The 14,200-nt window shown below is 35.0% G+C and overlaps 1 protein-coding gene across 20 annotated transcripts in view; it reads left to right on the top strand.

Moving 5' to 3' along the window:
- The window catches only part of SLC25A40 (solute carrier family 25 member 40), a 55,541-nt gene that overhangs the window by 24,065 nt on the left and 17,276 nt on the right, over positions 1-14,200 (top strand). For 9 of the 20 annotated variants that reach the window (XR_013415472.1, XR_013415465.1, XR_013415470.1 and 6 more), the window contains 4 exons: positions 4,818-4,886; positions 6,708-6,828; positions 9,089-9,148; positions 10,838-10,944. Coding sequence is in view for 10 of the 20 variants with exons in the window: in XM_015134152.3 (XP_014989638.2) it covers positions 6,732-6,828; positions 9,089-9,148; positions 10,838-10,944 (264 nt within the window). In the remaining 10 variants the exon portion in view is untranslated. Of the gene's footprint in view, positions 1-4,817; positions 4,887-5,282; positions 5,380-6,707; positions 6,829-9,050; positions 9,149-10,837; positions 10,945-14,200 lie in introns of all 20 variants that reach the window. The other 11 variants (XR_013415466.1, XR_013415464.1, XM_077997093.1 and 8 more) reach the window with 3 other exon arrangements.

Consider the following 14,200-nt stretch of genomic DNA (forward strand, 5'->3'; position numbering starts at 1 on the left):
ATTCTAATGCTGAAATTGTGGTGTGCAATTCACTCATAACTCTAGTATGAAGCATAAGAGAAAAATCTATCAAAAACTGTAATAGCTACTGCAGCCTGTTGAGAGAGAAGGAATATAAGAATATGTAAATTAAGACAAAAAGTCAAAATGTATGCAGGATGTAATTAAAGTGTAGAACTTTTTTTTTTAGTTTTCTTTTTGTTTCTATTCTTTATCTAAAATAAGTTTTCATCTTTTAAAAATAATGTATTTACAAGATGATTTTTAAAATTCATGTTAACCACAATGCAAAATTATTGTAGATACACTAAAAATAACAAGCAATGCGTTAGACCAGTAGTGGTGGCTCATGGCTATAGTCCCCTAGCTCTTCAATAGGCTAAGGCAGTAGGATTGCCTAAGCCCAGCAGCTTGAGGTTGCAGTTAGCTGTGATCCTGCCACTGCACTCCAGCTTGGACACTAGAGCAGGACCTTGTCTCAAAAAAAGAAAGAAGGGGGGGGGGGAGAGAGGGAGAGAGAGAGAGAAAGAAAGAAAGAAAATCAAAACATGCTAACAAAGAAAATCACTTAGCCACGAAGGAAAACAGTAAGAATGGAAGAAAAGAAGAGGAGACAAGTTAGAAAACAGCCGTTAAAGAAACAACAAAATGGCAGTGGTAAGTTATTAGTACTAATACAGAATAAAACTAGATTCAGTTCTCAGTTTAAAGACACAAAATGGCTAAATGGATTAAGAAAACCAAGACCCTACCATATGCTGTCTACAAAAAACCCACTTAATCTATAAAGACACAATTTGAAAACGAAGGGATGGAGAAAGGTATTTCATTTATGCAAGTGGAAACCAAAAAGAATGTGGAGTAGCTGTGCATATGTAAAATAGACTACTAGTCAAAGACTGTAAAAAAAAGACAATGTCACTATAAAATGATAAAGGGGTCAATTAAGCAAGATGATACAACAATTATAAATATTTATGTAACCAATGCGGGAACACCCCAATATATAAAGCAAACATTAATAGCTCTAAAGCGAACAGTTTGATAAAAGAAGACCACATTTTTTTGATAGATCAGTATGGTGGATATAGTTTACATTAATCTGTTGTGTATTTCAAAATAGCTAGAAGAGAATAATTCACATGTTTCTAACATAAATAACATTTAAGGTGCTGGATATCTCAATTACACTGATTTGACTTTATAAATTATATGAATGTATTAAATTATCACATCCACCTCGAATATAGATGCACCTAGTACATATCAATTAAATTTTTTAAATAGTCGTAAAGGGAGAGAGAGACTGCAATTCAGTATTAGTGGGGAGCTTCAGTAACACACTCTCAGTAATGGACAGATCATTCAGACATAATACCAACAAGGAAACACTGGAGTTAAACTACACGGGCCTAACTGACATTTACAGAACATTTGTAAAAAGAGAATGAAATTCTGCCACTCGTGACAATGTGGATGAACCTGGAAGTCCTAGAAATCCTTATGTTAATTGAAATAAGCCAGAGAGAGAAAGACAAATATCACATGTTCTCAGTCATATGTGGAGCTAAAAAAGTGGATCTCATGAAGATTAAAAGTAGATTGGTAATTACCAGAGGCCAGGAAGGTTTTGGGGAAGGAAACTGGGAAGAGAAGTTGATGAATGAGTACAAATTTCAGTTAGATAGAAGAAATAAGACCTGGTGTTTGATCAATTGGTAGAGTAAGCATAGTTAATCTGTTATACATTTCAAAATAATTGGAAGATAATAATTCGAATGTTCCTAACATAAATAAAAGAGAAATGTTTAAAGTGATGGATATCCCAATTACCCTGATTTGATCTTGACTATATTAATATATCAGATTATCACATGTACTCCCAAAACATGTATATATAGTATGTATCAATAAAAATAAATAAATGTATTAGTCCATTCTCACACTGCTAATAAAGACATACCTGAGACTGGGTCATTTATAAAGGAAAGTGGTTTAATTGACTCACAGTTCATTGTGGCTGGGGAGGCATCAGTAAACCTACAATTATAGTAGAAGAGGAAGCACACATGTCCTTCTTCACATGGTGGCAGCAAGAAGTGCCAAGCAAAAGGGGGAAAAGTCCCTTATAAAACCATCAGATCTTGTGAGAACTCACTATCACAGGAACATCATGATTAAATTACCTCTCACTTGTTCCCTCTCATGACACATGGGGATTATGGGAACTACAATTTAAGATGAGATTTGGGTGGAGAGACAACCAAACCATATCATGCATTCCTGAGTATTCTTTTTTTAAATGGAATAAAGGGATTCCTCAAAACAGTAAGGAAAGTATACATGCCTTAATGTCAAAGTAGGTAAAAGATGTAAATGGACATACTACAGAAGAGGCAATATATACTACTGATAAAAATGTGAAGAAATGTTAAGCATCTTTATTGGCCAGGGGAAGGTGATACAGTTTGGCTGTATCCCCACCCAGAACTCATCTTGAATTGTAGTTGCTATAGTCCCTACATGTTGTGGGAGAGACCTGGTGGGAGGTAATTGAATCATGGGGGTGAGCCTTTCCCGTCCTATTCTTGTGATGGTGAATACTTCTCATGAGATCTGATAGTTTTATAAAGGGGAGTTCCCCTGCACAAGTTCTCTTACCTTCTCTGCCACCGTGTGAGACGTGCCTTTTACCTTCTGCCATGATTGTGAGGCCTCCCCAGGCACGTGAAACTGTGAGTTCATTAAAACTATTTTATTTGTTAATTGCCCAGTCTTGGGTATGTGTTTATCAGTAGTGTGAAAACAGACTAATGCAGAAGGTAAATCAAGATTACAAGATAGCATTTAACACATATTTGTTTTGAAAAAATTAAAAATTCTGATGAGACTGAGTAGATACTTTTCTGTCTTCTGGCTTAAATGTAAGTTACTTTAATCCTTTTACTAAATGTTCTTCATTAATCTCTTGGTTAAGTGAATTTTGTTATTAAGTAACATGTTTCTTAAGAAGGGCTCACAGGTTTTTCATGTTGGAGAATGCTTCCCATTTACACTTGAAGAACACGTTGGCTAGTTAGAATAAATTATTAATGGTTACTTCAGTAGCATACAGAAGCAGAAAAGGTATAGAAAAGAAGAATTTTGCAGGGAGTTGAGGGAGGAAAACTGTTCTTGCAGAACGTTTGTTGATGAGATATTCTACTATTATAGTAAAGCCGAGAGATACTTTGTTAGAATGGTTTATCACACTAGAATGTGTCCTCCCTGAAAAAGGGACAGTGTCTGCACATAGGAGAATAGAAAGAGGCAAAGAAAAAAGATAAGTAGGTTGGTAAAACTGTAGGGAGTTTAAAGCAATGTTGAATACATTATGAGTTCTAGGCAGTTCACTGATAATCACTTCTCACATTTTCTACGTGTACTCCCAAGTCTCTGGGAGTAGAGTTTTGCATTTTTTTCATTATTTTTGTAATAAATTGAAAAGGAGACTCATTTTTCAGTTCTCATTATAATTAGGTAACATGATTTTAGGAGATAATTGATGTAACTTATTTTTCTAAAATAGTATGTATGTTATGAAACAATTTCATTAACTATTCTAAAAAGTTGTATCTAAATTTCTGACTTGTTTCCTTACATTCTAATGGCTAAAAACGTAATAAAGTTTTCTGGATTTACTTTCATGTGCACATATTCAAGTTGTCAACCTTGCTGGCATCAGTGTCAACAATAAAGTACTATGGGCCGTTTTACCATTCTGGAGGAGAAATATACCTGTATTCTAGCATACATATATTATTTTTCCACTTAAAGGAGCTCATTTAAATGAATGTTACAAATACGATGTTCCCTAGACTTGAAGATTCTACATAAGTTTCAGGAACTAAAATATTTGTATTATACATATTTTCACATATACAGAAAAATACAGAACAATGAAATATTTATGATATATGTTTATGTAGATTTACCAAATCATTAACATTTTAGTATATTTATGTTTTTGAAGTTTTGTAAACTACAGCTATTAGAACATTATGGTCCTTAATAATTTAGAATGAATCTCTTAAAAGATTATTTCTACATACAAAATAAACAAGATTTCTGAAATACTGTCTAATATCAAATTAGTATTATCTAATACCAGACCATGTTCAGATGTCACTAGTTACCCTCAAACTGGAAAAATTTGTTTGTTTCAACCAGGGTTCTTTTGGTGGTTGACTCTTTCAAGATTCATTTAATCTCCCCTGCCACCTTTTTTCCCACCTTTGACTTGGAGAAATCAAGACAGTAGTCCTGTAAGCTAAAAGAGTACAACTTCTACTGTTACATGGCATCCATTACCTTGTTACACTAGTTACTGAATTTCCTGTGACTCGGAAGTTAGATCTAAAGCTTATTGCTTGTTTCAATTCAGATTAAAGGGTCCCCCCTCTTACACTCCCCTCCCAAAAAAAAAAAAACCTTCATAGATGATGCTGGACCTTTAATTTTGTGTTACAAAATCTGGTCGTTCTACTGTAAATGATGGTAAGATTGATTACTGTGTTTGGGCTCTGGAGTCGTTTGCTTATTTGTTTTTAAAGCAGAGTATATTAACTAGAATAACATGAGGTTTTTGTGAAAATGCTTCTATAACTAATGCTTGCCTTTATGGAGTGCTCTTTATATTCCTCAGAGCAATTAGTAGAAAGCCTTTAGTGAATATTCGTTGGTTTTTGTATTGAAGTTTTTATGTACTCCTTTCTTTTAGATTTATTATCCTTTATCCTGGGTGAAAAGATAAGACAATTACTTTCTTTTAATTATAGGTTTTTGGCTACTGATGTTACAGACAATACAATATTGGAGCATAGAGTTGAAGAAAAGACTCAAACCAGGTAGGTAGATAATAAAAGTCTAAAGAAACAATAAAATTACCATTTATTTTTATAAAAGACATTATCGATATCATTGACAAAATTGGGATATGAACTGTAGAGTACTGTTCAAAATTGTTTTCTGAATTTGATAATTGTGATTATATAAGATAATATTTTGACATATTTATGGTGAAGGGACATGATGTATGCAGCCTACTTTTGAATGGTTCAGAAAAAAATGATATGTAATTTGACAGAGAATTCGTTAAGTCATGCATAAGTAGGAACTCTCATATTGCCAGTAGAAGTATAAATTGATCCAAGCTTTCTGGAAAGCATCATAGCAATTTGTATGAAGGTTTTTTGTTGTTGTTGTTGTTTTGTTTTTGACACGGAGTCTCCTCTGTCACCTAGGCTGGAGTGCAGTAATGTGATCTTGGCTCGCTGCAACTTCTGACTCCTGGGTTAAAGGATTCTCATGCCTCAGTTCCCCAAGTAGCTGGGACTACAGGTTTGCACCACCATGCCTGGCTAATTTTTTGTAATTTTAGTAGGGACTTGGTTTCACCATGTTGGCCAGGCTGGTCTCGAACTCCTGATCTCAGGTGATCCACCTGCCTTGGCCTCCCAAAGTGCTGGGATTACAGGTGTGAGCCACCGCACCTGGCCCTGTATCAAGTTTTAAAATAGCTTATCCCATCAATCTTACTTTTTTTCCTAGAGTAATTGTAGGAAGGTTACAAAAAGATATATATATGTATGTATAAGAATATTATAGCAGAATATTTTACAGTTTGGAAATTGGCAACAACCTGGTATCTAACAATCTGAAACTGATTAAATATAATTAACTACTGTGCAAGCAATAAAAATGTAAATCTGTTTTTATTGACACAATGTCTATAATATATTTTTGTTAAAGCAGGCTACTAGACAAGCAAAATAGCATTAACCTGTTTTTCAGAAAAGCTGTATGTACACAGACACATAAGTGTACATGTGTTTGATTAATATACAGTATTTAGTTAGATGTAATGTGTGCGTATAGACATATACATATGTATGTGTGTATGTGTGTAGACATTTGGAAAGATGACATTCATGTTGCTGGTGATTATTATTTTTTTTTTTTTTGAGACGGAGTCTTGCTCTGTCACCCAGGCTGGAGTGCAGTGGCGCGATCTTGGCTCACTGCAAGCTCTGCCTCCCAGGTTCACGCCATTCTTCTGCCTCAGCCTCCCGAGTAGCTGGGACTACAGACGCCCAGCTAATTTTTTATATTTTTAGTAGAGACGGGATTTCACCATGTTAACCAGGTTGGTCTTGATCTCCCGACCTTATGATCTGCCCGCCTCAACCTCCCAAATTGCTGGAGTTACAGGCATGAGCCACCGTGCCTGGGCAGTGATTATTTTTGAATAGTAAGTTCATAAGTTATTTTTATACTGTTTTGTATTATCTGACTTTTTAAGACTTTTTTATGTTTTTATGTTGCTTTTCTCCTCAAATTTTTGTAAGATAAAACTTATTAAGGTTATGTGTTTTTATTTTACATCTGTACAACAACTACTGGTATATAGTAAAGGGCTGCATTTGCTGATACCTCTGTACTCTACTGGGGAGGGTTTCTTAGTAGTGTTTATGAGGCTAAGTTCACTGACTCTGAGACTTACTGGTCAACTGCTTTCATTCTATTATGTGGTCTGTATCTGTTTGGTTAATTCTCTCTTAGTTGTCTTACTAATGTGATGCTGCTCACCCAGCTTAGCTGAAGGACATTATCGTTTTTGAAGTATCAGATGACGTGCTCTAATTTTATATTTTCTTTTTCTTTAACAGGTTTGTATTTAATTAGTTAAAAATATGGATCCCGAAACAAGAGGACAAGAGATTATCAAAGTGACACCTCTTCAACAAATGCTTGCCTCATGTACTGGAGCTATACTGACATCACTAATAGGTAAAATTATGTTACTGATATAGATTATGTAACTTTGAATGAATCAGTGCTTCCATTTCAGTTTTAGTATCAGTGTTTCAGTGTAGGTTATTTCTATTTTCCGTAAGTGTTGGCTGGCTGAGAAATAAAGAGAAAGCGTACAAAGAGGAATTTTACAGCTGGGGCTCCGGGGGTGACATCACATATCGGTGGACCGTGATGCCCACCTGAGCTGTAAAACCAGCAAGTTTTATTAAGGATTTCAAAAGGGGAGTGGATGCAAGAACAGGGAGTAGGTCACAAGATCACATGCTTCAAAGGCAAAAAGGAGAACAATCACATGCTTCTGAGGAAACAGGACAAGGGCAAAATCACAAACTCCTGAGAAGGGTCCAGCAAAGATCACAAGGCAAAGGGCAAAAGCAGAATTACTGATAAGGGTCTGTGTTCAGCAGTGCACATATTGTCTTGATAAACATCTTAAATAGCAGAAAACAGAGTTCGAGAGCAGAGAACCAGTCTGACCTCAAATTTACCAGGGTGGAGTGTCCCAATCCTAGTAGGCCTGAGGATACTGCTGGAGACCAGGGTGTATTTCAGTCCTTATCTCAACCACATAAAACAGACACTCCCAGAGCGGCCGTTTATAGACCTCCCCCCAGGAATGCATTCCTTCCCCAGGGTATTAATTATTAATATTCCTTGCTAGGAAAAGAATTTAGTGATGTCTTCCCTACTTGCACATCCATTTATAGGCTGTCTGCAAGAAGAAAAATACGGCTCTATTTTGCCCAACCCTGCAAGCAGTCAGACCTTACGGTTGTCTTCCCTTGTTCCCTAAAATCACTGTTATTCTGTTCTTTTTCAAGGTGCACTGATTTCATATTGTTCAAGCACACATGTTTTACAATCAATTTGTACAGTTAACACAATTATTGTAGTGACCCTGAGGTGACGTACATCCTCAGCTTATGAAGATAACAGGATTAAGAGATTAAGAAAGGCATAAGAAATTATGAAAGTATTATTTGGGAACTGTTAAATGCCCATGAAATCTTCAGAATTTATGTTCCCCTGCCATGGCTCCAGCCAGTCCATCCGTTCGGGGGTCCCTGACTTCTCACAACACATACTATCATTTATGATCCATGAATGTTTCATCATATTATTATATGAAAACAACCCTGGACAGAGATTCAAGAGACTTGAATTTTTAGTCCTTGCTTTGCCATTCTCAAGTTGAAATCTAACTTTTATTTGAAATTCATTATTTCATCTGTAAATTAGGGACCTATACTGGGATTTCTTTTGGGTCCCTATCAACATTAAACTTTTCTGATTCTCCCTTTTTATAATAGAAAACAAGAAGATGGAATAAAATATTAGCATAATGAATATATAGAATTTTACCAATTTGTGTTAGCAACAATTACAAATAATCTTTACTTTGCACTAATGGAATTTCTTAAATTTCTCTGGATCACAATTTTCTGTTTCTTACAGTCAGCTTCTTGTAGATGTAGCCAAATGACATAGTTAGGTGATAGTTTAGCATTTTAATGATTTTTAAGTTGGGTAGTTTATACAAATAACAAATGATTAGAACAAATAAATTAATTGCTTTTGATGTATTTTCAGTTCAGAATTTGAGTTATAAAGCTCATAGAGATAATCTAATATGATTATTGTCATTCTCAAGATGAGGAAAAGTTTTCTTAGAACCATTATTTGGCATTTGTTTCTACTTGGATAAAATATAGCATGCATATTAAAACTATTTTCCTTTACTGTGCTATGCCCAAATGGAATAACATAATTTAGTGCTAAAGATGTTTTATGGCCAGTGTACTCAAATTTTTATTATCTGTACCACTTATTTGATACAGGTAAATTTGACAGATTAGGAAGACTAATATCATTTGACTGTTGATTACTTATACAAAGTTATTCTCAAAGACTTTTGGAACTTTTACTTCTTCTATTAGAAAGCATATTTTCTTACAAGTACCAACTTTATTGCTAATGGAGTGATAGTTGTAGGAATATTACAAATAGCAGTTAGTACTCATGAGAGAAGTAATTAGTCTGTCTTTCACTGATTAGCAAAATTGAAGGGCCAAAAAATTAGAATGTTACATTCAAGACTACTTTAAGATAAATAAGCTCACCCATTATATAGCCATGAGGAAAAGTATGAATCAGTGTATTTTGTGTTCTTTGTAAAACATCTATCCAATTTACAGATACCACTTGCTAATTGAAACTTACATATCTTCAATAGTGACACCCCTGGATGTTGTTAAAATTAGACTCCAAGCCCAAAACAACCCACTCCCCAAAGGTACGTGTACTAATTACCCTAAAAATGTTATGTTTGATTTTTAAATGTTCATGTGTTAATTTTTGTTTGCATAATATTTATTTGCTAATTTATTAAAATAGATGCCTCTTACCCTCATGAAAAACGTTTCTGTTTTCACCATTTAGTTGTACGTGATGAGGTGTAGGCAAAAAATAAATATATAACATTTGTATGGACCTACTAATTAAAGCAAAGGATGGTTATGTATTTGTAGATGTGCCTCAGAGGTAAGAGCAGAATTATATTTGTGAGAGACCTTAGAATCTAGCTTACTCCCGTGTCCAAAAGTTGTGCCCATGTTAGAGCATTCATGACCATCATACAACTATTGCTTGAATATAGTGATTGGAAATGTATTATTTTATCAGATAGCTTGATTAATTTCTGGATAGTAGTTTATGTAGAATTTGAGACAAATAATGATGTGTTTTTATAAGATAGGCAAGATTAGCAATTCCTTAGTATTTTATAGGTTTATAAAGATAATGGCATTGCAACCACATTTTAAGTGGCAGAAAACACACTGTTTGGACTGTGAGAAAATTGGCTCAGATACAAAGCCACTGTGTTGAATACAGAGCAGTGAGAGGGAATGAACAACCCTGATATTTTAGATGAATGAAAGAGTAGATTGTAGGAAGAGGCTAAAAAGGTAATTTTCTATACGTTAAAGAAAACCATAAAAGCAGAAGGCAACACTCAGACTTAAGTATTACAAAATTCACAGCTTCGTATTTTTCTATACTGTTGGGCAGAGAAGACAATTTTGGCAACAGTTTAGTCCGGTAAGTGGGAGGAAGTTGGTACTAGAGAAAGTTGTTACTACATTAGGTCGAATGTGACAAATGGCTAGACTGAGCAGTACAGATACAGAAAAAGAGACAAAGCATGGCATTATGTACATTGAGAATGATATTTTTTAAAAAATTCTATTTTTGTCTGAATTTCCCTTGCTTACCACAGATTTTTCTTCTGGACAAATAGAAATGATTTGTGTCCGTGTTCTCCTCTCTAAATGGGTTTTCCTCTTTTATCTTCTTTCTTCATTCCCTCAGATAACTTAAAAACTTAAAAGAAGTTATTTGTGTACTTTTTTTTTTTTTTTTTTGAGAGTAGGTCTTACTCTGTCACCCGACCCAGGCTGGAGTGCAGTAGTGTGATCATAGCTCACTGCAGCCTTGACCTCCTGGGCTCAGGTGGTCTTCCCACTTCAGTCTCCTGAGTAACTGGGACTACAGGCATGTGCCACCACACCCAGCTAATTTTTAAAAATTTTTTGTAGAGTTGGAGGTTCACTGTGTAGCCCAGGCTGAAATCAAACTCCTGGCCTCAAGCGGTCCCCTGACCTTGGCCTCCCAAAGTGCTGTGATTACAGCCATGAGCCACTGTGCCCAGCCATTTTCTTACTACAGTTCTGAAAACATAAAGTACTAATTTGCAGTTACTTTTAACAACTCTGAGTTTAGAATGCATTGCAGTAGCATTAAGCAAATCAAATTAATTATGTATGTTTCATCCTAAAAAGTAGAGATGGTTATTTATCTTTTTCAAGATTCTTTCTCTTTTCATAATTTTCTAGTTTCCTCATTGTGATGTCAATTTGTTCATCTGTAAAAATAATAAAGGTTATGTGAGGTAATTGTTGGCTGTTGGAATCTTCTTTGCTAGGAAAATGTTTTGTATATAGTAATGGTCTCATGGATCATCTATGTGTCTGTGAAGAAGGAGGCAACAAACTGTGGTATAAGAAGCCAGGAAATTTCCAGGGAACATTGGTAAGGTGATTATATTATTTAGAATCACAGTATATTTTCTATTTAATCTTATATGTGAAAGATTTTTCTAATTGCAAGAGGATGAAGAATCATATTAAACTGAGAACAGGGAACTACTTCTTTGCTTTTTAACCCTTTGTTAACCTTTTCATAGGTTCATCGTTTTGTGTAAAAAAGGGGGAGGTAACTTTTTAAAAAGCTGACCATTTTTATTTTGAGATAATATAAAATTAAAAATATATATACAGACAGATTTCATGTACCCTTTTCTTAGTTTCCCCCAGTAGTACCATCTTATGAAACTAATACAGTGTCACCACGAGGATTTTGACATTGATTGATACAATTAAAATAAAGAATAACTTCATCATCACAAGGATTCTTCCTGTTTCCTTTTTTAGAGCCACACCCATTTCCCTTTTCTAACCAACTCCTTAAGTCCTCACAACTACTAATCTGTTCTTCATTTATGTAATTTTGTCATTTCAAGAATGTTATATAAATGGAATCATAACATATATAACCTTTTGGGGTTGGCATTTTTTACATAGCATAATTACCTGGTGATTCATCCAGGTGTTGCGTGTGTCAATCATCTGTTCCTTTTTATTGCTCATGATATAGATTATTTCATGGTGCAGATATAATACAGTTTGTTTTTGGAGTTTTTTCCAGATTTTGGCTATTATGAATAAAGCTGCTACAAACATCCACTTACTCTGGGAAAAATGGGTTAGGGAATACAGTTGCTGAGTCATGTGGTAATTACATGTTTAGAGTTTAAGCAACTCCTAACCTGTTTTCTACACTGGTTCTGCTATTTTACATTTTTCATTAGCACTGTGTGACTGATCCAATTTCTCCGCATCTTCACTAGTGTTTTGGTGTTGTCACTACTTTTATTTTATCAATTATGATAGCTGCGTAGAGATATCTCGTTGTGGTTTTAATTTGCATTTCCGTAGTGGCTAATGATGGTGAACATCTTTTAATATGCTTATTTCCCTCTTCAGTAAAAAGGCTCTTCATGTCTTTTGATCCTTTTCTAATAAAATTGTAGTTTTACTGTTGATTTTTGAGTTATTTATATATTCTAGATACTAGTCTTTTGTTGAATGTGTGGTTTGCAAATATTTTTTTCCACTTCTAGTTTGTCTTTTCATCCTCTTAAACATGGTCTTTCACAGAGTAAAACTTTTTAATTTTTATGAAATTCGATTTATTAATATCTTGTATAGGACATGCTTTTGTTGTCAAGGCTAAGAACTTTTTGTCTACTGTTACACTCTGAAGACTTTTTCATAAAAATTGTATTTAAGTCCTTGATCTATTTTGAGTTAGTTTTATGTAGGGCATGAGACTGTGATTGAGGTTTGTTTGTTGTTGCTGTCTATGGATGTCCACTTGCATTTGTGGAAATGGCTTTATTTCCTCCGCTGAGTTGCTTTTTGCACCTTTGTCAAAAATCAGTGGGGCATATTAGGTGTGTCTATTTCTGAGTTTTCTATTCTGTTCCATTTATCTCTGTCTGTCACTCTGTCAATACCACAGTCTTAATTATTGCACGTGTAAGTCTTGAAATTAGATTCACTTATTCCTCTTACTTTATTTTTATATTTCTTTTTATTTTTTCTGAGACAAGGCCTCGCTCTGTCACCTAGGCTGGAGTGCCGTGGAGCAATCATGACTCACTGCTTCCTCAATCTACATGCCTCGAGATTCTCCCACCTCCATCTCCCAAGTAGCTGGGACTGTAGGCGTGTGCCACTGTGATTTATGTTTTGTAGAGACAGAGTATCATTATGTTGCCTAGTCTGGTCTCACACTCCTGGGCTCAAGCAGTCCTCCTGCTGTGGGCTCCCAAAGTGCTGAGATACAGGCGTGAGACTCGGCATCTGGTCCTTATATTTTTTTTCGAAGTTGTTTTTGCTCTCCCCAAAGTTCCTTTGTCTTTCCACATAAATCTTAGCTTGATCCTGTTTATATTTACAAAAAAATATTGCTAGGGTATGTATTGGAATGACATTCAACTTGTATGTTAATTTGGAGGGGAATAACATCTTTAATGTGTTGAGTGTTTCAATCCATTTTCAGCCTGCTTATGACATTATAATTGAAGTGAATTTCTTTTAGACAGCATAAAATTGAGTCACATTTTAACTTCACTCTGTCAGTTTTTATCTTTTAATTAGTATACTTAGTTTAACTATTGTAATGCATTATAGATTAGAACTTAAGCCTATTATTATTTTTTAAATTTTCTCTTTGTTCTGTTTTCTATTTCTGTTTTGCTTTTCCTGCCTTCCTTTGTGTTACTTGAACATTTTTTAGCATTCCCTTAAACTCTTAATCTCACTTAAAACATTCTATTTTAGCTGTCTTTTTCTGACATTGCTTCCATGGAGGAGTCACCTTGTTACTGTCGGGTAGAGTTAGAAGTCCAGGTTCCCCACCCAGCCTCTATTGACACACAGTGTGAGGGAAGACCTCTTTTACTGTTGAGCATGTGTGGGAGTTCTGGCTTTCTACATGGTTTCCACTGACGGTGTAGTGGGGTAGCCTCATTGCTGGTCAATGGTGAAAGTACTGACTCTCCACTATTCCTCCTGTGACACCACCCTAGCAGAGGGATGAAGGAGCCTTACTGCTGACCTGGTAGGGGTAAAAGTCTTGGTTCCTTATTGACCTTCTGTCAGCCTTACATTGATGGAAGTCTAGGCTACCTACTTAGCCTTTGCTGATACGGGTCTGGGTGGTGCCACAAGTTTCACTTTGTTGTTTGGTTAAAGTAGAGTGGTTATTGTCTAAAGGTTTTCTGTCTTACTAGGGTTCCTTTTCCTGGGAAAAGATGCAGTCCTTTGTGACTAACGTCTTTTACTTAGCACAGTGTTTTAAGATTCATCCATGTTGTAGTATGTATCAGTATTTTATTTCTTTTATTGCCAAGTAATATTATGTGAATATATCACATTTTATTTATCCATTCATCATTTGATAGACATTTGGGGTGTTTCTACTTTTTGGAATAATTCTATGGACATTCATGTTTCTGTGTGAACATGTGTTTTAATTTCTCTTGGTTATAACCTTATGTGAATATGTGTTTTAATTTCTCTCAGAGTATAACTGGAGTTGAAATTACTGAGCCATGTGATAACTATGTTTAACCTTTTGAAAAACTGCTAGGCTACACCATTCTGTATTCTCACCAGTAGCATCTGAGGGTTCCAATTTCTTCACATTTTCACCAGTATTT

Source organism: Macaca mulatta, chromosome 3, assembly GCF_049350105.2.
Source record: "Macaca mulatta isolate MMU2019108-1 chromosome 3, T2T-MMU8v2.0, whole genome shotgun sequence".
In the NCBI taxonomy this organism is placed as follows: domain Eukaryota; kingdom Metazoa; phylum Chordata; class Mammalia; order Primates; family Cercopithecidae; genus Macaca; species Macaca mulatta.